General features: G+C 28.9%; 2 protein-coding genes across 5 annotated transcripts in view; one reads left to right on the forward strand and one right to left on the reverse strand.

Moving 5' to 3' along the window:
* The window catches only part of tmod (tropomodulin), a 301,961-nt gene that overhangs the window by 130,713 nt on the left and 144,159 nt on the right, over positions 1–27,089 (reverse strand). The gene's annotated exons all lie outside the window — the stretch shown is intronic.
* Positions 7,447–7,600, forward strand: LOC135962333 (uncharacterized). The gene has a single exon (XM_065514200.1). It carries the CDS (start codon positions 7,451–7,453, stop codon positions 7,598–7,600), a length of 150 nt encoding a protein of 49 aa, XP_065370272.1. The 5' UTR covers positions 7,447–7,450.

Here is a 27,089-nt window from a genome sequence, read left to right on the forward strand (position 1 = left end):
ATGTATAGGTACATAATGTAAAAGGAAATATTTGTAGTTAACAGTTAGTTTAGTTTTCAGTTTATTTCTTTCCAGGCATAAATAAACAATCTATGTGTAGAACTTATGTTGCCATAGAGAAGTTGTTATTTTCTAAAAGTAATTTTTTTATTGCAGGAAATGTGTGTTTTTTTCTATTCGTTTTTATTTAGAACAGTGCAATTAAAATGGCTTAGTATTAAATATTTTCTTTAATTACGCACTTTCTAAAGTGAATATGTTTATTAGGATGGCACCATTCGAAATTTATGTAATTTATTAATTTCCAATTAATAAATTTATCAAAAATGTATTAAAGACGTTCTTGATTATCAATAAGACCTTAAAGCTCAAAGGCCTATGATATTTGTTTTTTTTTATTTATTGATACCCGCGCTTGAACTTTTCACCTGCATCCATTTTATGTTCTATCAAGTGTCAACAGGGTAAATTGCTAGGTTGTTAATGGTGTTCAAAAATCGAAAATAGAAAAGCTGAAAATGCTAAAAAAAAGTCTTCCATTAACAACATTTTGCTGGGACTTTCCTAACTTACATCATAGATTTAATAATATATAAGTTTGTTTAGGAAGTGTGTGAAATAATTCAAAAGTTTTCGCTTTTAATTAGAGTTATATTAAAGTTTTAATATTTTTGAGATGCAGTAATGCAGATTTTAATTAAGTAATTAAGTAGAAATATACATAGTGAAATAACGCATATTAGTGCGTAGTTACCTATGGTGTAAATATTTTACACCGCAGATATCTATTTGTTGAAATTACGGTCATTAATCAATAAAACAATTAAACAAATTATTATATGTGAAGGCTCAAAAAATGTATGAATAATGCCCGTAATTTCAACAAGTAGATATCTACGGTGTAAAATAACCAGCAGACAAAGTTACCTAAAAGGTAACTAGACATTAATTTCAAATCAATATCTATGGGTAAAAATTACCAAATATTTTTACTCCATAAGTAACTAAGCACTGATAGATATCTATTTGTTGAAATTACGGGCATAAGACTAGTGTTTGTAAGTGAAAAAATGTGATCGTAACACATGATCGGTTTAAAAAACAGGTATTTATTAACAAATTTAAATTGTTAAATTGATAATTGAAAATACATTAAGCATGTACATTGTTTAAATTTAAGTTGTTACAATTTTATACTACTAAATGGCTTTTATTTACAATCAAAAGTATCCGGTTTATTTAAAGGAAATAAACCACCGTTTTTTAAAGGTAAAAACTTAAAAATATTCAGTAACAGTTGTTACCAGTGATTTTTCAATCACTGTGATTTAATCACAATTATGGAAATACCGTCTATCTCTAATTGAGGGCAACAAAATCGAACAAATTTTAGGGTCTTTTAAAACCACTACACAATTTTGATGTATTGTGGTTTCAGTAGTAAAAATATGGTCCAAATTTTAAATTTTGTGGAGAAGTTTTTTTTTTTAATATTTTTGTTTGAAAATGCTGATTTTTTTTAGACGTTTCTCCACGTAATTTATGATAACTCAAAAAGGGTTAGTCCGATATTATTAAAATAAACTTAGAAAAGTTTAAATTTACATAACCTTTAATCCGGTTATATATTGCGTTTTAATCCGCTCAGTAGGTTCGGAGTAATAATAATAAATTGAAGCAAAACATACATTTTTTACGTGAAAATAGTTAATTTTTGTGTTTTAAAAAACTCATGAAAAATAGAAAACGAACGAAATTGTTCAAGTTTATTGCATATAATAGAAATAATATGAGATATCGGGGATAAAACTCGATTGTATATTTTCGAATTTATTCACAATTAAGTGAATTCTCCCATTTTCACAAAAATTTACTTTTTTGTTTGATATACATAAAATTGAGTAGTTAATGTTCTTCTTTCGATTGATTGATTGAATTCTGAAAATATTTTCCCCACGCTATGTACAAATTTTCACATATATATTGCGATTCAATCGGCTCATTAGTTTCGGAGTTATAATAACAAATTGAAGCAAAAAATTTATTTCTTAATTTTTATGTTTTAAAAAAAATCATGAAAAATCGCAATTGGTAGAAATTGTTCAGGCTTATGCTTTATCGCAAAGCCACATGTAATAGGAACAAAATGAGATATCAACCATAAAAATCGATGGATTATTTTCGAATTTATTCACAATTAAGTGAATTCACTCATTTTCAGAAAATTGTATGTGCTTACAAGCGTGTACTTTGAGTGTAAATTTTAACAAAAACTATTTTTTGAAAATAAGAGAATTCACTTAATTATGAATAAATACGAAAATAGTCCACAGATTTTTATGAACGATTTCTCATTTTTTTCCTATTACATGTGGGTTTGCGATAAAATAAGACATCTAAACAATTTCTGCCGTTTTCGATTTTTCATGATATTTTTAAAACAAACAAATTTTATATTTTCACATAAAAATATATTTTTTGGTTCAATTTGTTATCATAACTCCGAAACATCTGAGCCGATTAAATGCAATATATATGTGAAAATTTTTACATAGAATGTGAAAAATGTTTTCAGAATTCAATTAATCGAAAGAAGAACATTAACTACTCAATTTTATGTATCTCAAACAAAAAACTAAAATTTTGTGAAAATGAGCGAATTCACTTAATTGTGAATAAATTCGAAATGAATTAAGCGATTTTTATAGTCGATATCTCATTTTGTTTCTATTGCATGGGGCTTTATGATAAGGTAATAAATATGAACAATTTCTGCCGTTCTCGATTTTTCATGAGTTTTTTAAAACACAAAAATTTGCTATTTTCACGTAAAAAATATATCAATTTGTTATTATAACTCCGAAACTACTAAGCCCATTAAAACGTAATATATAATATAATAATATATAACAGATTAATGGTTATGTCAATTTGAACTTTTCTAAGTTTACTTCAATAATATCGGACTAAACCTTTTTGTGGAGAAACATCTAAAAGAATTCACAATTTAAAAAAAATTTAAAAAAAATCTATCCATAGAATTAAATTTTTTACCATTTTTGTGCTTAGGTAACCTATCTATCTATATAGTGGTTAGTAAAGCCTATTTTGCTGTTGACCTGTGTAATCTTTGATTAAGACAAATGTAATTTTTCTAAATCCATAAATAATTTACGTAACTTTCTTACTTGAAATACTTACTCAGAATATGATTTAATAATATGCAAAAGACTCACCTGAAAAAAAGAAATATAAAAATTTATATTATTATCAATGTTTTGAAAAGTCTAAGAATAATAAGTTTGTTTTAAAATACATGAGGTCAAAGATATTCTGGTATGTCACAGACATCAAATTCATATGCAAGTGTAAACTAAATTATATATGGGCAATTCCATATCATCATACGTGACATTTGTACGCCTATATAGTGGAATAGATTTAGCAAAAATAAGAGTATCGGAAAAATAATTTGGTCTTTATGTTCTATTAAGAGGGTACTATATATTAAAATAATAAAAAGTTCTTTCGAAATATTGTTGTCCAAAATATTGAGCGAATTAAGGATATATCGTGAGTGACATAAAACGGAACTCATTTTGAGGTACATGTAGAAATATGCGAAAATATTCGAATCGTGAGAGGCGTTATGTTTTCTTCTAATTTCATACACTAAACGAAATATTTTTCCTTTACAATCCGTCATATTTAAATAAAAACAATCATTGGATGATTTTATAATAAATAAAATTTAATATCGTACGTGACATACCGTACGTGACAGATTTTTCTCTTATAATAAAACAATATACATATATTCTGTAAATATATGTACACAAAAACTAAAAAAGTGAATAGAAAATATACATTCGGTTTCAATAAATAATTTGACAATAGCAAAAAAACAATAAGAGTCAAATTCATTTCATACTACCAGCTAATTGGGAGCCTAGTTTTCGACGCAATTTTAGCTTTAAACATACCTAAAGCATAAAAAAGTTAAATATAATCAGTTTAAACTATTATTTTTGTCTTTAAAATGTTGTAATATGATCTAAATACTTTCACATAGTAACATCTTATTATTTTCTTCTATTAAAATCATCTTGAAAAAAAATGTTAAGGGTGCGATTCTCGTGGAATTGCCTATATATTAATTTTGAAGAAAAAAAAATTTTGTTTAAAAAATCTGTAAACAGCGGATGAACCTGTGCATATCTTTAGTTTAGTATAGTGTTTTATATTGGAAATAAAACTTATTTGTACAGAATTTTGAGCGGATATCTATATAAGTAATATATTATTACGGTTTTACCTTTTAAAAACAGTGGTTTATTTACTTTAAATAAACCGGATACTTTTGATTGACAATAAAAGACTGTTGATGTTAACTCTAAGTCTGCTTTTACACACAGCAAGTTTACTTGAAGCAAGTCTCTTCGATTCCCTTTTAAACTTGCTCGTCTGTTTACACACAGCAAGTCTCTGTGCAATTTTGTATGTCAAAACCTAATAGACGCCATAATGAAAATGAGAAAACAAAAGAGAATTGAAGAGACTTGCCAGTACAAGCAAGTGTGTACCCCTCTTCTTTCTTCTTGCCTCTCTCTCCTATAAACTCTAGACTTGCGCAAGAAAACTTGCCCTGTGTAAAAGCAGACTAACAGTGCCTATGATAAACTCACTAACCTAGATTGTTCTTAACGGTCAAAACTGTTGATGAAATGAGGCTATCGATCTATACGGATGGGTCCAAAAAGGGGGATAGAGTGGGCATATACATTCCTGAATTTTGAATAAGAATATCCTTTAGGCTCCCAAATGGATGCAGCATCCTTCAGTCCGAAATATCGGCCATTAGAAGAGCGGCTTAGATATTACAGTGTATCTGGTAGATTTATGCGTATATATACTGACAGTAACTCCGTAATTAAATCCCTGGTAGGTGTTTATACAACATCGAATATGGTCCAGGAATGCCGGACATCCTTAAATGAGATGGCGAGACATTCGATCGTTGTACTCACATATGTACGTGCACACAGGGACAATGAGGGCAATTGTATTGCCGATTACTTGGCGGGAAGAGGAGCCTTGAATTGATACATGACGCGTATTACGAACTTGCACAAGCAAGGTGGGGTAATGAACCCACTTGTGCCACTACGAGGATGATATGGCCTGCGTTGGACTGTAAACCCACGTCGTATCTACTTCGGTTACAACGAATACGACTGAGCAACTTGGTGGCGATGATCACCGGACACTGCACTTTCGGTACTCATGTCGCAAGATATGGGTTACCTTATCTTGACTTATGTAGAAGTTGTCAGAACGAGGATGAGGAAGAAACCGTCCTACACTTAGTATTTTGTAAATAACCGTCACTGGGTGATCTACGTGCTAGGCTCTTAGGTGAGAGAGTACCCTCTCCGGGTTTTCTGTGAAGGAACTAAGGTGTATAGACGCCTTTATCAGGGAAAGCGGATGGTTGATAAGACCGGTCACGCAAACTTTATCTCTTAGGGACCCAGCAATTATCCAGTGATGGTCTGCGTTTTTCGAATTCTTTGAATTCTTAACCCCTCTTCTCTCCACCCTCTTCTCTCTTTTTCTATACTCTACTCTTGTTAACTTCACTATAACTCAATCTATAGATTTCCCTTTTCTTTAACTTCTGTTTCCCTTTTTCTTCCTTTCTTGTTTCATTCTCTTTTCAGTTATCAAAAAGGGAACGTTTATTGGACCCAAGTGAGCTGAACGAAATCAAGGTTTGGACGGCTGCCATAACGGTCAAAACTAGTATATTCGAATTCTAGAACTTTCGATGTTAATGTTAGCAGCTTAAACATTTAGTGTTGCCATACTTACAAACAATGCTAATAACCGCATGCTATCAACATTGTTGATAAGTTGAAGCTTCTACTGATGAAAATGTTTATAAACATGATAAGTGTTGCAAACAGTTAAATTAAAATCGAAATTTTAATTAAATTCGTAACAATATTTATGACAGCTGAACTATAAATCAGAAAGGGTAGTTGCATGGGTGTTGGAAGTAATGGGCCGATTTTAACCAAATTCTACTCAGAAAGTAATCCTAAATAGACTATCCGTTTAGAAGCTACAGATTTATTTTCCACTTAATTTTGTAATTCCACCACACATTTCTAGTTTGGTGCTTTTGATAAATTTTAATTTTTAATATATTTCTATCATATGAACATACGCATAATTAATCATAACAAAAAAACCTTAAGATTAAAGTTATCAAAGCTATTCCCCTCTATTCGCTTGACTTAGCTTTACTTATTTTACCCAAAAAAATACAAATCTTAAAACTGACATTTTCATCTTTTTTTTTTTTTTGCTATTTACAGGTGTAAAAATTCTCACCGAAAAAAATATTAACACATAATGCCTAAAGCTAGCAATAGCACTATGCTAAAAGAAAATATAATACGGAAACGGAAGTAAAAAAAAACAAGAAAGACTTGTTTAATAAACGCAAACAGTAACAAAAAAATGACAAATATTGTGGAAAACAACAAGTATAACAAAAAACTAACAAAGTCTGAACAATGTTTTAGCAGCAGCTACTACAGGATTTTAAAAGAAACGGAAACAAACAAAATTGCAACAAATCTAAAAATAACAAAGAGGGGGAGCAACCTCAGAGACAACAACATGATGCTTTAAATAAAACTCTCAAGCAAACACATACAGAAAGCGTTTAAATTGAACAAGTGAACTTTAAGCAGAAATAACTAAACTCTGCTACTAGGATTTTACAACCACAAGGCAAAAGTGCAACGGTAGACAATAAAAGTGCAGCTCAGTGCCTAGAGAAGAGAAAACGGGAACAAACTAAACTAATACAGATACTTTTGCAGTTGCTGGCAAAAAGATAGAGTTTACAAGAAGAAAAAGCCAACTCTGCGATAACAAAAGAACCAGCGAGCGGAAATTAACATTAAGACATCAGCTAACTCCTCTTCATTTAATAACAAACAGCCAACAGAGAACAGCTAAAGCTGAAGCAAGCAGCAGGTGATGGTAAACCGTACTGGCAGTAATAAAATGAAAATGACGTGGTTACATTAATATCCATTACATCAACTAGTTACAGCAGAAAGGAAGCAAAACAGCAAGACAAGACTTCAACTCCCTACCGTTACCACACACTCGCAATAAATACTTGAGGATATTTGGGGCATATAGTAGTTGGAAAATGTTTTAGCATTTTCTTTTAACCCCAACACGTGCAGTTTACATAAATTAAAATTAAAACAACAGTAAGATACTCTAACGTCAACTACATTTCACAACAGCAACAGAGAGGGCTCCAGCTATTCCCCACTCTTAAGTCGAGAGTTAGCAGAGGGAGACAAATTTAGTTTTAATCTTTATTGCTGGGAAGCCTTTGTGTTTGTGTCTAGAAGTAGTAGTGATGTGGCGCGATATTTTTTTATATTTAACACTAATCGTTTTATTTTTCTTTATTTTCTTGGCACAATTAATTGTCAATGTGTATGCATTTCAACGTCAGCCCCCCGTACCGAAACCGAATGCCGAACGTAATGATATAATCTTTGTATAAAAATAATTGTAATTAAAATAGTGGAAACAAAACAAAACATAAAAATTAAAATGAAAACAGAAAGAGAAACAAAACGTTGCAACTAGGGGAAACACAGGAAGTAGCATGACACAGATGGTTAGAAAAACAGACATGTTTAAAAAATGTCAGTCAGTCATGGAGTTGTTTTGTTTAAACAATACAAAGGAGTTGTTTTACATTTACGCTGTTTGTTTTGCAAAAAAGCGAAAGAAACATTAAAATGATAAAGTAAACAATTTCATGTCAGTTTTGTTGCATTTTCCTTCCTTTTGCTGCCTTTCAGCTAAAGCATATTTTATTTGCAACAATAAACCGTTCTAACATTTCTTAATTTAAAACATAAAGCTAATTAGCACACAACGATGAAGACAAAATACAAAATATTTCCAACTGCTGTGACATGCAACTGCCTGGCAAGCAAAAAAAATAAAATAAATAAAATAAAATAAATGTTACAAACTCCTTAAAAATAGTGTTGGGGAAAATGTTCATATAATATTTGTGTCAGCTATAGCACCCTCTAAACGAAATAGGAAATGTAAGACGGAAGTTGTTAAAGGAAATAAAAAATTATATAGAAAAGAAAAGTACATGAGAGATAATTAACTTAAAGTTAAATACAAAAATTAAAAATGTATCTAAAGGAATGGTCATGAGGAAAATATAAACACTAAAGCGTAGTAGTCAACATTGTATTTATTAAAACATTTTCATACATTTTATATAAAATTTTAATTTTATGGCAAACTGTATTTCCTAAATAAAAAGTAGACTTTTTCTAATTTATTTTCTATTTGATTTTAATTGAGTCCTTAATGGAATTTATGTTAATTATTAAATAATTCACATATTTTATAAATATTTCATGTAAATAACTTTAAAGATAATTCGATTTTAAACACAATGTTACACAATACACTTTAAATAATTTGGAAGCTAGGCAAACATTTAGTACAGAAATTAAAATTTAAAGAATTCTGTCAATATTTGCTATAGGGAAAAGCGAAAAATTTTGGTAAAAAAACAAATTAATCTTTGAAACTTTATTATTCTGAATTCAATAATATTTGGTATAAATATTTAACATGGACTTATGTTCGAAGTTCATATTTATACCCTACACTACCATAGCACAGTGGTTTAGAAACTTTTTTTTTTGCAAATAATTCGGTATCTTGGGAACTATTGGAGATATTGTTACCAAATTTCACACGGCGACAATGGGGGCCACACAGTGGTATAAGAAAAAAAGGGGGAATTAAAACTTCTAAACCGTTAGTCAGATTTGAATGAAATTTGGGATGCGGAAAGAAGAAGTGTTTTTGAGTTTATGTTTTGAATTTTAAACGCATGGACCGACCAGGGGTGCGGCCAGTGTTCCCCAAAGTAGGACACTTCGGGTATGTTCAGTTTTTTAAAACGATCCTATTTCTTCCGCTGTGTTCCGATTTCATAACCATTACATATATAAAATCTCTTTGTCGAGCACTACAAAAAACCTCGTAGCTATTAATTATCTCCTATAACTTAGGAGATATTCGCATTTGAAAATTAAATTTTCAACATTTTTACCCACCCTACTCCAGTTTTTTGATAACAGCGGGTCCAAATATTTCCCGATTTCTCCATTTTACTAACAACAGATGTCTATGGCAAAAAAAAAAAGAATTATTTAAAAATCGTTAATGACTCCAAAGTTATATGTATTTGAATTTAAAAAATGTTAAAGAAGGCGATTTTTTGCTAGTTTTTGGGGAAAAAACTTACTTTTTTTCTTTTTAAGTTATCTAGAAAATTTCTAGGCAATAGAATTTTTTACATTTTTTATTTTCAAATACCGAAATTCCAAAAACGGGGAAAATATGTTCCAAAAACTGATTATTTTAGAAAAGTGCCCACTAAGTATTTAAGAAACATATGGGGTTATACAAATATGGAGCATTTTCATAGATCCGTGCTTTGTCTTTTTAGAATTTTCTACTCAAACCGATTTTTTTTTTTAAATTGATCAAGTTTGGAAACGTCTGGGGGGTGATATGTCCGCTTAAGTGAGTCAAATTTTTCTTTACACGCTTTTGCATTAAGTTATCTTTCCGGATCATATACAAATTCTATATAGTCCCGAAGAAAATGTTTTTCTACAAAAAAAAACAAAATATATATATGGAAAAACGTAGCCCCTTTTTACAAATTCCAACTTTGGATGCGTATAACTTTTTATAGAGATAACTGTTAGGAAGTTGCCTTTATCTTATTTAGAATTTTATCACCAATATAGCTGATATTTTAAAAATAAATTTCGACCCTCGGTAGGCCCGCCATATCTAAAAAATCATAAAAAGATCGAGCAAAATTAAAAAAATAAATCAATAAACCTCAATACCTCTTCAACTAATAGAGATAACCTGCACTTGTAAGAATACTTTTTGTAGGTCTTCTGAAGGACAATTTATATTTAAAATTATTGCTAGGAAGCTAAACAAACGTAAATCAACTCGAAAACACCTCAGCTCAAACCATGTGAAATAGCCAATAGATCCCAATATACCAAATTATTTCCAAAAAAAGTTTCTAAACCACTGTGCATAGTGAGGAGGTTGTGCTGATGTTTGTGACGTCCAAAAATATTAGTTTAGCATCCATATTAAAGTATAATATGGATATAAGCTATTAATTCAGAATTGCTTACTGTTCATCCGTCTGATAGGCTGGCTGGCTGGCTCGCTGTATAGGTCGCAATTTTGAAGATATTTCGAAAAAAATTTGGTACATACAGTTTTTTCAGTCCATGCCTATTGAAACCGGATGAAATCGGTCCATTATTTCATCTAGCCCCCATACAAATGTCCACCCGAAATTGGATTTTATCGGTTATAAATGTTTAATTTATTTAGGTATCTCTACAAATTTTGCTCAAAATAAGTTTTATATATAAGGAATTCATGTTACCACATTTTATTATGATCGGTCATTCCCAAAATCACTTTAACGAGCATAAATCTCTTAAAAATGTTGGTATTCACATAATCTTCAACAGAAATAAGTTTCATATAGAAATAAATTATACGCCTTAATATCATGGCGATGGGTCCATAATTAGGCATAGCTTCTATGTAAGGCCCTTTTACGAAAATGATTGTAGGGTAAAAGAAAGCTTACATCTTTTCCTTGAAGAACTTTTTGGTCGCTCAGTGGAATACGAATGGGATATTAATCAAAATAAATGTTTTGTAACTTAAGACATAAAATTGTTTTACTTTTTTTTGCAAAATCAAAAATTTTGACTTTTTTCAAAAGAAATCTTAGGTCCATTTCTTTAAGAGCTTTTTATTCTCTTTGTAACTCAAAACATACAATTTTTGAGCTAAAATAGGGCCCATTTTGAAAAGCTATCTAAAATATTTCCGCCATATTTACTAAAAACAATAAGTAATAAGTTACATGAATGAGAGGAAACACCTGCTTGGCCAAAATGTTAAATTTCTCGAAAATTGCTAAATTTAAATTCCATTTACGGAAAAACTATAGGTGGTATTGTCATACTTTTTTCTATTATTTTTATTCCCTATTATATTCTCAAAAAATTCTGGATTTTTTTTAACAAAATTTTTCAAAATTTGAAAATGGAGTTTTGAAACTGCCGTTAAAAAAATAAATTTTTTTGATCATACCTGCGGATAGGTTAACGGTATCCTACGAAGCCAAAAACTCATATACAAGTAAATATGGATATATTTTAAGTAAAAATTAGCTTTTAATTTAATATTTCTGTAAATATATTAATTTTTTTATAAATTTTTGTATTTTATATCTCATTATAACGACAATTATGTACACATTTCGATTCTTTTACATTAAATTGCAAAAGTAGTTATCTAATGGCAACATTTTTACAAATATTGCATTTTTCTCCCTTGTAAATGTTCTCATGAACTTTAACCCTCGTGCGGCACTCCAATTTTTAACCGATCAAGCTCAAACGTTATGATATTTATTTTAAAAGAAAGCTTAGGTCTCTTTCTTTAAGAGCTTTTTATAGTCTTTTTGTAACTAGGCATACAATTTTAGAGTTAAAATAGGGCCTATTTGGAAAAAAAGTCAAAAAAGTTTTTGATTTTGAAACTCAAATTTTTTTTTTAATTTTTTTAAATTTGCTAAAAACAATAAGTAATAAGTTACATGAATGAGAAGAAACATCTGTTTGGCCAAAATGTTAAATTTTGACCTTTGGATTTTCCGATCAGAAAAAATCGATTTTAAAAGTCTGTTCACTTGACATGAAATCTTTCTTCTTCTAAATTATATCTGAATTAACACACAATATGAAAAACATGACAGTATGAATTTTAAAAATTTCATATATTTTCCTAACTTCAAAGTTAAACAGTAGAGTTAATTTTAAAAATTTGATTTGCGGGTATCATAATTTTTCTGAAGGTTTTTGCGTAAATTTTCACTCCTTGATGTGGTTCAACGCACCTAAAGACGCGGATTTTAAGCACATTTTTCTGTAGAGCAAAAACGGTTGAATATATTACAAATATGATTGCACCAGTCGATTCTGCATCAAAAATTAATACAATTGATGTTTTTTGAATCCTAAAAAAGGACGCCATTATTAATATTTACGCAAAAATCTTCAGAAAAATGAAGTGACCTGGTCACACACGAACTCTATTAAACATGTCTCCAAACCAGAGAAAAATGTAAAATGTGCAAACATTTCTACATTTTTACAAGTCACTATAAATATTTATATGGTTGCGGTAACCATATTTTGATAAAGTTAAGATTCACTTGATTGTCGTAATCATATATATGATTGTAGTAAATAAAGAATTCCTAAGAAATGTTTCACTACAAATGTAACAAAACACATTTCGAATATTGCGACATCTTTCGTATTGTTAAAATCAATTTATTTATAGAAATGTAGGTACAAGATTATGAGATGGCACACGAATTTATTGTGACAGTCAATATTAAAAGTGAAAGCTGCAAGTTGAAAAAAAATTTTAATACATTATTGGTGTTACCAATGCCTATCTAATACAAAACCATAAACAGTATCTCTGCACCAACATTTTTTTCGAGATCCCCTACTCTGAATTTAATCATACAATGGATTATAATTGAAGAAAATCTTTAGAAAATGAAATATTGAAACTAGGTTACATAAGCATTTCTATGATATCAATATTGTAAAAATTGGATGAATGATTGCAAATTGGATGAAAGATTACTATTGAAATTTAACGGTTTTACTCCAGTCTTATATGAATCATAAGCTAATTTTATATTTTGGAGGAACTTAAAGCCTGTATACCAAGTTTCAATAAATTTTTTAACGGTTAAACTCCCATGCCTAGTCGACAATTATTGTTTTCTCCCATATATTTTACATTTACTAAATTAATTTTATTATAAATTTGAATATTTATTATCATAAATTAATTAAAGAAAATGTAATTAAATTTATGTTTTCATATGCATACTAGTTATGTACTAATTTATTATTTAGTTCGTTTTTAATAAAAACATATTAAATTAAACATTTTTATTACCACATTTTTTTAATTTTATGTAAAAACACAAACTCCTCATTATTAAAGTTTAAATTATGGAATTTTTGCCTCCCAACCATAAATATTTTTTTCCATTTATTTGTTGTACTGTTAAAAACAAACTTTGTAATTTTGTTTTCAGCATGTTGTTAGCAGGCAGAGCAACAGAAAAAAAAACTGAAACACTTGTTTTGTTTTTTAATACATATTTGGAAATTCACTAGAAAACTTTTGCTGTTTCACTTTCATATGAAAAATTAAAGTTAGTAAAACGAAATTTCACACAAACTCTCACAAACATCCTTGCACAGAAACACTCACATACAATATTTGCACAAATTGAGGCCTTAAATTTGTTAGTTGTTTTATGTAGCGTATGAGTGTTATTTTGTTCGTTACTTTTTCTACCCAACACTTATACGTTCTGTTGGGGTTTTTTTTCCATTTTTATAACCACCATCAAAAAAGATGGGGATATAATGACTTTATCATTCAGTTTGTAACATATCGAAATATTGATCGATATTGATCCTTATGAAATTCTAGGACGATCTAGGTACACGATATTGTCCAAGTTTGGAGCTAGCAGGCTGATATTTTCCACAAATTTTCTCTGCTGATAAGGTTTTTTTGGTATTGAAAATGGGAAATATCGGTCCATTATTTCCCCATATAAATATCCCTCCGCAATACTGTCTGAGCAGTCATAAATATGTTGATTGTGGGGCAATCCTGATAACTATGCCCTATATAAGAAAAATATTTTATTGTTACGTATTGATGTTTAGTATACAAGATTCGACTGTGCCGAACATAAACTCTTACTTGTTTTTCTTTTATTTTATTTCGAGTTTCTCTTTAAGCTTTTTAAGTGTAATAATTAAGAACACAATATTTAACCCATTAATATTGTAAATATATTTTACAAACAAATTAATTTTGTAATATTTTTTTGTTGGTGTTAAATAAAAAAAATGTTAAATGAAGATGTTAGTTATTTTCTGGGGTGCGAAAACCATGTTAAACATTTAATTATAATTAATCATTGTTTAAACAAGAGATTTTGACATAGGTATTCTCAATTTGTGACCTCTTTCATTTTATAAGACAGTTTACTTTTTAAATAATTATTACTAGACATACAAAATGTTTAAAGTGTGTGGCATATTTGAGCTGAGTGCTTAAAAGACATTAATTTTAAAATGTTTTTATGGCAAATTAATATTATAGGTTTGTAAGCATTTTTTTTTTGTTTGAAAACTTGTTTATGAAGGATATTGGAAAAAATATAATCAAATAAAAACTTCCTATTCTAATTAAAAATTCAATTTAGTTTAAAAAAAGTGGGAACAATTTTTCTGAAGCGAACATATAGTTTGTTCGCTGAAACTGTATCTGAAAACAAAACGTTCCTTTTTCCTGAATTTCTGATATTTTAATTAAAGAAAAATTAACCAATTTAGGTATCTCCACCTTCTAAAGCTTATCAGTAATCAGTTCCTTCCCTTCCAAAAAGCCACCTCCCTGGTTTTTGCAACATGAGGTAAAATATGTCAAATTGTTTCCGATGAAAATAGAAAAATTATCGAAAAAATTAAAAAGGCCAGATTTTAAAACATTTTTTTAAGTATTTTTAAAACATAACGTAATTCAAAATAATTCCTGAAAAATCTTAGGTAATTTTTTGTCCAGTATTTGTTTAACAAATTTATTTTTTAAGATTCTGATCTGTATTGTAATACCCAAAACAGAACAATTTAGTTTGATTTCATGAGTTATCTAAAACGTTGCAATTTTCCATTAACCCCAAGTGCCATTAAGGGTTAATTTTCATTTTTGTGCTGTTATTATAAATAATAGACTTCATGTTATAGTTTTCTTAAGTTTCATAAAAAACGGACCACAAATATTTAACATTTCTGTATTTTTCAATTAGAAATTCCAAATATTGAAAAATTTGACCTTTGACCTTCACGATTTAAGCTTTAACGTTTTCCGATTTTAGTAAAACTTAGACTATATTTAGAATTACCTGGACTATAATATTCTGGATAGGTTTTACTTAAAATTCATAACAGTAAGGATATTGAGCTCATTCGCCAAAATATGGCCAAAAAATTAGTTTTTCTCGAAAATCGCAAAATTTAAATCGCAGGAACGGAAAAACTATAGGCGATATTTTTAATAATTTTTTCATATTTTTATTCCCTATTATATTCTCAATAAATCCCAAATGAGATGATCAAAAAATTCTGAAATTTTTTGTAACCAAATTTTTAAAAATTTGAAAATGCAGTTTTGAAACTGCCATTCACAAAATAAATTTTTGTTGGTCATACCTGCCAATAGGTTAAAGATATCATACGAAGACAAGAACTTAAATACAAGTAAATATGGATATTAGAGTGACAATCAGTTGTATGGAAAACATTTTTTGTTAAAATTTTGAAGAGTGCCGGGTGGAATATTGTGACACTATGCCTAAAAGTTAAGTGCTGAAAATTTGAGCCAAATCGGTCAACGATTTCTGGACGCGCATCGAGGTCAAAGTTCAGATATATGCAAAATTATACTATTTATATGGAATAAATAGGTGAAACTCGTTAAATTTCTGCATTGTTTTCTAGAAATGTATAGATTTATTTATATTAATGAATATTACATTAAAAAAATTGTTTTGGAAGTTAACCCTGCATCTCCTTTGGGTCAAAATGACCCAAAAACTGTATTATCGCCAAAATTCGGGAAAAATGCAAATTTTTCAGATATTTTAAAAATTTTGCTACTAAATAAATACTTTTGCAATTGAATGCAAAATAATCGAAATGTGTACGTAATTATCGTTGTAATGAGATATAAATGACAAAATTTGGTTAAAAAATGTTAAAGTTATTACAAATTCGCCAGACCATTAACGTGTTTCAGGCCACTTGATCAAAAAATTTAGGAAAAAAAATTAACATATTTCGAGAAAAATTAAAATAAAAGCTCATTTCTACTTAAAATATGTCCATATGTACTTGTATATGAGTTTTTGCCTTCGTAGGATACCGTTAACCTATTCGCAGGTATGGCCAAAAAAAATTATTTTTTTTAACGGCTGTTTCAAATCTCCATTTTCAAATTTTTAAAAATTTTGTTAAACAAATTTCAGAATTTTTTGATCATCACATTGAGATTTATTGAGATCAAAATAGGGAATAAAAATATGAAAAAATTATGTCAATACCTCTTCCAGTTTTTCCGTACCTGCGATTTAAATTTTGCGATTTTCAAGAAAAACTATTTTTTTGTCCATATTTAGGCGAATGAGCCCAATTTCCTTAATGTTATAAATTTTAATTAAAACCTATTCATAATATTATAGTCCCTGTAATTTTAAATATGGTCTGAAAGTTTTACTAAAATCGGAAAACGATAACCTTAAATCGTGAAGGTCAAAGGTCAAATTATTCAATATTTGGAATTTCTAAAGAAAAGATAGCGAAATGTTATATATTTTTGGGCCGATTTTAATGAGACTTGAGGAAAGTATAACTTAAAGTCCAGAATTTAAAATAACGGCACAAAAATGGAATTTAACTCTTAGCAGCACTTGGGGTCCAAATTACCCTCAATATTTAAAATCACGAAAAACACAGCCATTTTGACCCCAAGTGCTCTTAAAGGATTAAATCCATTTTTGCACTGTTGTTGTAAATGTTAGACCCCAATGTATATTTTGTTCAAGTTTCATTAAAATCGGCCCAAAAATATATAACATTTCGCTATCTTTTCTTTAGAAATTCCAAATATTGAAAAATTTGACCTTTGACCTTCACGATTTAAGGTTATCGTTTTCCTATTTTAGTAAAACTTTCAGACCATATTTAAAATTACAAGGACTATAATATTATGAATAGGTTTTACTTCAAATTTATAACATTAAGGAAATTGGGCTCATTCGCCTAAATATGGACAAAAAATTTGTTTTTCTTGAAAATCGCAAAATTTAAATCGCAGGTACGGAAAAACTGTAAGAGGTATTGACATAATTTTTTCATATTTTTATTCCCTACTTTGATCTCAATAAATCCCAATGTGATGATCAAAAAATTCTGAAATTTGTTTAACAAAATTTTTAAAAATTGGAAAATGGAGATTTGAAACAGCCGTTAAAAAAAATAATTTTTTTGGCCATACCTGCGAATAGGTTAACGGTATCCTACGAAGACAAAAACTCGTACAGAAGTAAATACGGACATATTTTAAATAAAAACTAGCTTTTATTTTAATTTTTCTCGAAATATGTTAATTTTTTTTCCTAAATTTTTTGTTCAAGTGGCCTGAAACACGTTAATGGTCTGGCGAATTTGTAATAACTTTAACATTTTTTAACCAAATTTTGTCATTTATATCTCATTACAACGATAATTACGTACACATTTCGATTATTTTGCATTCAATTGCAAAAGTATTTATTTAGTAGCAAAATTTTTTCAAAAACTGAAAAATTTCCATTTTTCCCGAATTTTGGCGATAATACAGTTTTTGGGTCATTTTGACCCAAAGGAGATGCAGGGTTAACTTCCAAAAAAAATTTTTTAATGTAATATTCATTAATATAAATAAATCTATACATTTCTAGAAAACAATGCAGAAATTTAACGAGTTTCACCTATTTATTCCATATAAATAGTATAATTTTGCATATATCTGAACTTTGACCTCGATGCGCGTCCAGAAATCGTTGCCCGATTTGGCTCAAATTTTCAGCACTTAACATTTAGGCCTAGTGTCACAATATTCCACCCGGCACTCTTTGAAATCTAAGAAAAAAAAATCGGCTGTCACTCTAATGGATATATTTTAAGTAAAAGTGTGCTTTTATTTTAATATTTCTAAAAATATGTTAATCTTGTTCCTACATTTCTTGTTCTAGTGGTCTGAGTAATGTAAATGGCCTGGGGAATTTTAAATAACTTTTACATTTTTCAACCAATTTTTGTCTTCTATATCTCATTATAACGACAACTACGTACACATTTTGATTCTTTTATATTAAATTGCAAAAGTAGTTATTTAGTGGCAAAATTTTGACTAAAACGGAACAAATTAATTTAATTATTTTTATACCCTACACCACCATAGTAGGGAGGGTATTATGCGTTTGTGCAGATGTTTGTAACGCCCAAAAATATTAGTCTAACACCCACCTTAAAGTATACCAATCGACTTAGAATCACTTTCTGAGTCGATTAAACGATGTCCGTTACGATCGGTCCATAATTAGTCATAGCTCCCATATAGACCCGCTTCCGAAAATCACTTTAACGTGCATAAATCTCTCAAAAATGTTAGTATACACACAGAATTCAACATATTTAACTTGAATATAGACATAAATCACACGTACTAATTTCATGGTGATCGGTCCATAATTGGTCATAGCTCCCATATCAGGCCCACTTCCGAAAATCACTTTAACGTGCATAAATCGCTTAAAAATGTTGGTATACACACAAAATTCAACATAGCTAACTTTAATATAGACATAAATCACACGACATAATTACATGGTGATCGGTCCATAATTGGTCATAGCTTCCATGTTAGGCCCACCTTCGAAAATCACTCAAAAATATAAATTATTGAAATTTTAAAAGAAAGTGTTTTTGCTCTTTTACTTGTTTTGTATTTATTTTATTGTCACTTTTTTCTAACTAACCGATCAAAGTAACGAAGACCAACTCCAATTATCAACAACGAAGTCATTGTTAATTCTCTTTAAGTTTCTCAATATAATGTCATGTTGACGCAGTTCCTACTCTGGAATATCATCATTAATACTATAATTGGAATCTCCCCCGCTCATAGAAGACTCAGATAAGAATCTGACGTTTAAAACAAGAGTTGTTCTGGCATAATGGAGGTTGGAATTGTACAACATGCGTAATGTTATTGGTCCCACATAAACCCTTAATCCTGCTTTTGTTCAGGCTCCTGCTGACACCTACCACATTTTCAACTGTATAGTAAACAATTCCTCATTTCGGCCAATGGATTTATTAACTAAGACCGATAGACGTAGTACAGTTCCTAGGCCTTAACCTCGATGAAGAATATCTGGATTAGAAAACTGTATAGGTTTGTTGTTACAACAACTACAACAACGAAAACCATAAGCCCGTTGTAGTGAAATATAACTGAGCCTCTGGAAAAATGTAGAACCTGCAACCCCATACATAAAGAGTAGCCTGCTGGGAAACTAATTGTTTACCTGTAGATAAAATAATTTAATCGAAGTAACTAATTTTAGTGTCTAAGCCGACTATAAATACAAAAGAATTTAAAGGCGACTATGAATACAAGATCTATATTGAAAACACTTCCTAGAACTAGCTTTAAAGATGAAAACTTCAACCACAAATCATTTAGCGCAACGACAAATTAAAGTCAAAGCTGACTTTACGAATTCGGTCAAGTTTTAAAATTAGTATAGATTTTCTTGAGATATTAAACCACAAATAGTGTATGAATTTGTTTGCAAAATTATAATTGGTCCTCCAAGGTATGAAAGAATTTGTAATAAAAAAGAGACCATCGGACAAAAAAGGTTGAGAAATACTGCTTTAGGGCTTCTATTATTTGTTACACGAGGCGTATGAGTATTTTCTTGGTTTAATATTTTTAATTATATTAATCATACGTACGGTGGTCTGAATAAATGCAAACACATGATTCATTAATTATATTAAATGCATATTAAAATAGAATACAATGAATTTATTATAATATCTTTAAATTGAAAATAAAAATATCTGACTTAACAATAAAAATTAATAAACAGACATGGAAATTCTTATAAATTCTGAAAGAAGATCAACAATAAATATATGTACGTATGAAGATAAGTTGAGTTAAATGAGGGTTATATGAAATCCATAAAAATATGGTAATATTTATAATTGTTCTTCTTTCAATATATAAGCATATTTTCCCAAGCTTTTTAACAAACCTGGAAAAATTAGCGTTAAGTGTAATATTGTAATTAATTAAAATTATAATTCAGTAATTTATTTTAAACATAATCCCCCAGTTGTATATAGAAATCATATTTGATGTATATTTCAAAGTAGTTTTGAGTCTTCCATAATAATTATATATCAACATAAAAACGGCATACATATATAAATTAGGGTGGCACCAAAAAAAATGTAAAATTATTCTAAAATTCAGTCTTTTTTTTAATGTTCTTATGATTTTTTTCATATTTCTGGCAAGAAATCCTATGAAATATTGGAAAATTAAGGCAAGGTATTTAATTTCATTTTAGTTGGGAGCATCGACACATTATATTTCCACCATAGAAATGGGGCCACCCTAATATACATACATAATTGATTTATATCTGAATATCAAAAAAACTTTATATCACTTACTGTCATAATCAAAACATACATACACATAGTTTTAAACATATTTAGAACAATAATATCTATGAGTACATATTCATTTAAGCAACTATCATAAAATTAAACAATGAAATACAATTTTATTATATTATACATTACATATTCATAAAACTTTTTAAAAATATGCCAATAATTGTAATCCGTAAATAAATATATTTATAACAGATGATATTTAAATAATTAAGGTCTTATTCAAAATAAAATTTTTATTTTATCAAATGCGCTATAAAACAAAAAATTAGTTTTAAAAACCTTTGATAAAATGCAAATTTTATTATGAATAATGTATGGGTTTAGAATTTAAGTTTGTATAAATATTTAATTAAAATAAGAGAATATAAATCACAATTTATATTTAAACTAAATTAAGAATTTAGCAAATAGTTTAACTGACAATATTTATTAAATTTTCTATAACAATATAGTTGTTTTTCTAGTATTATTATTCCAGTGATATTGGAAATCTGTTGAGCAAATGTTTATTGAACATACTTTTCAATGACTATTACATACCGTCTGCATTAAATAGACCGTCTGCGTATTGAACTGCAGTAAACTAACCTGATACGTATTTAATGATAATGGCTGCAGAGAGTCCTTACGATCGATTGTTATTTTTTTTAAATATATCTCAGTAATGCCTTTATCTCCTTTAACAACACCGTATTCATATAATGAATAAAATATTAGTATTTTAACTCATTACTTGTTAATGTAAATATTAGAAATATTCATCTAAGACTCTTAGTTCAGTATCACTTTTAGTGTTATATATATTTGAAACTACATTTCGATATTTCGACTTTTCAAAATTTTTAAATTTTTGAATAGTCAACTTTTCAACAATTTAATGACTTTTCATTTTAATTTAATATAAACAAATATATGGCTACTATATTTATTGATGAGAAAAATGCATTTTTATAAAATTTTTACCACAAAAAAGTCAAAATAAAAAGTCGACTATTCGACTTTTCGAATTTTTAGGTTTCGACTGCTCGACTTTTTTCAGGAAAATGTAAAATTTTCCAACAATTGACTTATAGAACCCTACTCTGTGTAAAACGAAATTAATGAATAATAATGCATTTAGAATGTTTAACATCACTGTGTGTAATTTTTTAAGCCATGGAAATATAACCATATACGGACACCAGTACGTGATAAAAGACCAAAAAATCATGCACTTTTTTTATGGGCTCCCAAAGATTTGGGGCCACTTCCTTGACCTAGTTTTAAAGATGAAAATTTCAACCACAAACCATTTAGTGCAACTGCAAATTAAAGTCAACGCAGACTTTACGAATTCGGTCAAGTTGTAAAATTAGTACAGATTTTCTTGAGATATTGAACCAAAAATTTGATATGAATTTGTTTGAAAAATGATAATTGCGCCCCCCAAAAAATGAAAAGGAGACTATCGGACAGAAAAGGTTTAGAACAGAGCCCGGCAACACATGCGGATTGGTCAGTAGTTGCAAGAGCGAAAAATAAGAAAAGAGAAAAATTTATACTCTCATATTCACTACAACATAGGCATGGAAATTTTAATTTAAAATTTGTAAATTTTTGTAAGATTTCTTTATTTATATCGTTTTAAGAAAGCATTTTAGATTAAAATTCGTTAAAAATAAGTTTATTTAGCATGTTGATGTTCAATCCTTGCATTAGTAATCTTCATGTACAAAAACAAGAAACATGCGACAACACAACCTTCTTCAATGAACGCTCAAACGAGACTGAATGAGTTTTAAATACGTGTGAGTACGTTGTTGTAAATTTAGTAAGCCTAGCTCTGCATTTTAGATTAAAATTCGTTAAAAATAAGTTTATTTAGCATGTTGATGTTCCATCCTTGCATTAGTAATCTTCATGTTCAAAAACAAGAAACATGCGACAACACAACCTTCTTCAATGAACGCTCAAACGAGACTGAATGAGTTTTAAATACGTGTGAGTACGTTGTTGTAAATTTAACTCTGGTTTAGAAGCACTGTTTTAGGGCTTCTATTATTTGTTACATGAGACGTATGAGTATTTTCTTGGTTTTACATTTTTAATTATATTAATCATACGTACGGTGGTCTGAGTAAATGCAACACTTCATGATTAATGATATTAAATACATATAAAAATAGAACACACATTTAAGGTTGAAGTTTTTTTGATTTGATATCTTCTTTATGACATGGGCTACAACTTTGCCTCAGAGAGTAAATCAAAATTTAAACCCTACTAGGTCAACGCCATGTTGAAATTACCACAAGGAAGTGTTCTTGGACCTACCCTCTATTTGATTTACACCTCTGATTTGCCTACGAGCGATGAATTGACTATTTCTACATTTGTTGATGACACCGCAATTATTAGCTCGCACGAAAACCCATATATAGCATCTAGTATACTCGATGGCTACTTAAGATGTGTGGAAACATGGTTAAACAAATGGAGAATACGTGTAAATGAGTTAAAAAGCAAACATGTTACGTTCACACTGAGGAGGGGATGCTGTCCACCTGTCACACTTAACAATGTTAATATACCTCAGTCCGATTATGTTACATACCTTGGTATTCACTTAGATAGAAGACTTACTTGGCGCCGTCATATAGAAACCAAGAGACTTGTCATGAAGTTAAAAGCATCTAGCCTTCACTGGTTAATAAGTGACCAATCAAAGTTAAGCCTGGACTATAAACTCACCCTGTATAGAATCATTTTAAAACCAATTTGGACATATGGAATCCAATTGTGGGGAACGGCCAGTAATTCCAGTATTGAGCTTATACAGAGGGTCCAGACGGGTGCACCATGGTACATAAGAAATGCAAACATCCACAGGGACTTGGAAGTGCCACTAGTGAAGGATGAGTTTAAGAAAGTCCGCGATAGATATATACTGAAACTGCAATCACACCCAAATCCGCTTGCTCGGCTTCTCGCACAGAGCCAAACCAGATCAGGGCTTTGTAGAGGAGATCTGCCACCCTGCAAAGATGAGGTCCATGCATCAAGCAATGCTCTCTTTAGAGAGCAATTAGTTTTAATTTTAGTTATAAGATTTAATCAGTTATTGTTAGGCCTAATGATATAGGCAGATTCAATAAATAAATAAAAAGTGAAAAAAAAATGTTGAGATTACAGGTCCCTTTCATATAAAGCAGAAGAGCTAGAACTGGTCGCTTCCCCCGAGGAACCAATCGCGTTACCTGTACTAAATCGGCTTCCATTCCCTAGGGTACTTTCAAGTCTTATGTACATTAAAACTCATCGGTTAACCTACAACTTATTTGTAAAGGTTCTAAATTTAAATAACAACTATTTTATTAGAAACAAAGGAATTTTATGATGTTAGCTGAATACCATAAAACCAATTAACAAATTATTAGAATCGAATAGATAACATAATTGAAATTTTGCGAGTGAACATTTTTCAACTGTGTTTTTTTTTATTTCTTTAAATAGATTTTTAACGATCTATTTTCTACAAAAAAAATAATATATAACTTATAACTTAACAATTAAATACACCAGTATCGAAACAATAATAATTTTTAGAGAAGATCATATATATATAATAAGACAAAAAAATATGTATACAATAAATTAATCAATAATAATTAAGAAATATTCATAGTTATGAATTAAAATAACTGATATGTAAATATAATTTAAATGAAAAAAAACATATAATGAGAAATTAAAAGTAGTTAGAAAATTAAAAGTTTTTAATTTCAATTTATAGAAACTAGGGATGTGTGATTGATTAATCGATTAATCTGATTAATTAATTATTCAAATAATCGAACACTTTGATTGTTGATATACAAAATTATTTTAATTATTCATAGCAAAGAATAATTGATTAGTTAGTAATTTTATTTTATTTTAGCTGAACAAAAATATAAAAATTTGAAAAATTAAAATTAATTGATTAATTAAAAACGTTGCTTAATCGATTAAATAATTAATCAGAATGTTTGATTATTCGTTTAATCGCACGACTCTAATAGAAACATTTTTGTTATTTTATGTTTATGGCCTGTAATTTAGAAGAAATTTAATCCTATTTAAAGCCTAAAATAGGTTTTTCAATTCACCCAAAAAAAATTATATTTATTTTGTGTTAAGTCTTTACAAAGGCTAATTTTGTGTTAATTTAGCATTCAAAAGTATTATATTACTAGTTAAACTAAAACAATTGTTTTAAATTTCACAATAATTTAATGTTTAAAACAATAAATTGTTTGCCATTCACTTTTGTTACTGAATTTTAATTACACATATAATTTATTGAATTACACAGGTTAACAATGATTTTGGTGTCGCCAATGAAAATTAAAATAAACAGTTTTTCAAAATATTTTATTAAATTATTTTACAGTTTAGAAGCTTCTTTTTTAGATTTTCTACGATGGACGTCCTTAGGACGCTCCCGTGTGATACTTCAATAGTAATTTGTCCAGCGCCTCTGGTAACTATTTTCCATTACTTTTAAATGTTAATGGAAACGTTCCAAGTTTTTCAGGAAACTTGTCTAAATGATGGATTTTTTTTTTCATTATTTGTTGACCTGTGTTATTTAGTACAACATATTTGAATTAATTTATTTCTATAAAATATACCTATTTATAGAACAAATATTTTAAGCCAAAACAAAACAAACAAAAAATCATATAAACAGTAAAATATTTAATATCAATTATGCTAACAATTTAATAAATATAATACTTTAATACAAAATCATCATCATCATAATAATAATAATCGGATAATAAACCAAACAAAACACAATGAAATAGAAAAAAGATCACACATAAATAAAACATAAAAATGCAATTATTTGCAAATTACAGACATACGTATGAAAAATTAAATAGAAATATAATAATCTTTAATATAAAAGAAAGAAAAAAAAACAAGTGAAAATAAAAATAAATAAAATCTAAAAAAATCTACTGTGTAATTTACTGTCTAGGAATAAAATTCTGGAAAATGATACACTTCACAATCAGATACTATTAAAATGAAAGAGAAAAAATCTCAAGAATTTGAGTGAAAAAATCAAATGTGAGAGAATTTAATGAAGGTGGAAGGAAACAAAGGTTCGAAAGAATTAATTCTTAATTTCAATTTCAAAATAAATTTTATATCTTAACCATTCCATTAATGAACTCTTTATGAATTAATTCCTTTGTACTTCAAATGTATTGAGTTCATTCCATTGAGAATTTATTCTTTATAGAATTACTTCCTCATAGATTACATTACAAAATAACCTTAAAAATGTATTGAATAATAAAATTTTTCTTCTATTCAAATTTATTATAAAAGGGTTAAATTAATTTTTTTTCATTAATTTTGTTAAAAACAAGTTTAACGCATTGCGCTTCGTTACCCCAATTTTAGTAAAATAAAATAATATGAAAGGATTTTATAAAAAACTAGTTGACCGCCCCAGCTTCGCCCAATAGAATTTACTAATGTTAGTTCTTCAAGTTTCTCCAACCCACATACACCTGCCTGTTCTTATTTATTTGCAAAAAAAATATCTAAATTTGTACTGCATACTTTAGGGAGCTTTTTTATTACAGTAAAAGGGACTCAAAAAAAAACCAGTTCTACCTGAAATGTTTAATTTTTTTTCTTTACAACCCATCTACTGAAAATTTCGAATCGAATAAAAAAAATCAGCCAAATAGCTCCAGCCGTTCTCACGTAATGCCATTACATACATGGAGCATTTCATTTTTATATATATAGATTAAATGAAAATAACTAATTCAGTACCGACCATTTTATGGCAAACTATTTACTTTGTATGATAAGTGCCACGCCCACTAATCCATTCCCGCCCCTTTTCAGCCAAACTCCGTACAGTGATAAGAAATTGATTCGGTTCTCCAAAAATATTCGCAAATATCTATTTATTTGGTATGGGAAGGTCCACAGCTCCTGCTCCGATCCGTCCGATTTTTGGTTAAAATTAATGCACTGATAAGAAATTGATTCGTACAAAGTTAGAAGACTGTCACCATTAAAGGTCTGCAGATATTGGAAAATAATTATTTACTTTGTATGGGTGATGACACGCCCATTTAAACAATTCCGCCCATTTTCAGAAAAGATGCGCACAATGGTATCGAAGTAAATTACGCGAAGTTTTGCGGCTTTCACAGTTACAGTTTACCAGATATACTATAATAATTATTTGGGAAGTGCCACGCACAAAATATATATATATCGGCGTGTCCACCGATCCTAAATAAACAGATATAGTACATTCATTTTCATATAATAGATTAACCTTCGCTTTACCAATACCCACCCGGGTGACCACATAGATTTTATTTGTTTAATATTTTTTTTAATTTTGTTTCGATTTAAATGAAATTTGTACTCAGTGAACAAATTCTAGAGTTCTATAGAATTTAATAGAACCATTTTAAA

Source organism: Calliphora vicina, chromosome 1 (assembly GCF_958450345.1).
Source record: "Calliphora vicina chromosome 1, idCalVici1.1, whole genome shotgun sequence".
Classification (NCBI taxonomy): Eukaryota; Metazoa; Arthropoda; class Insecta; order Diptera; family Calliphoridae; genus Calliphora; species Calliphora vicina.

What these genes read in the sequence shown, in the direction of transcription:
- LOC135962333 (XM_065514200.1), top strand. Translation starts at nt 7,451, where the DNA reads ATGTGGCGCGATATTTTTTTATATTTAACACTAATCGTTTTATTTTTC.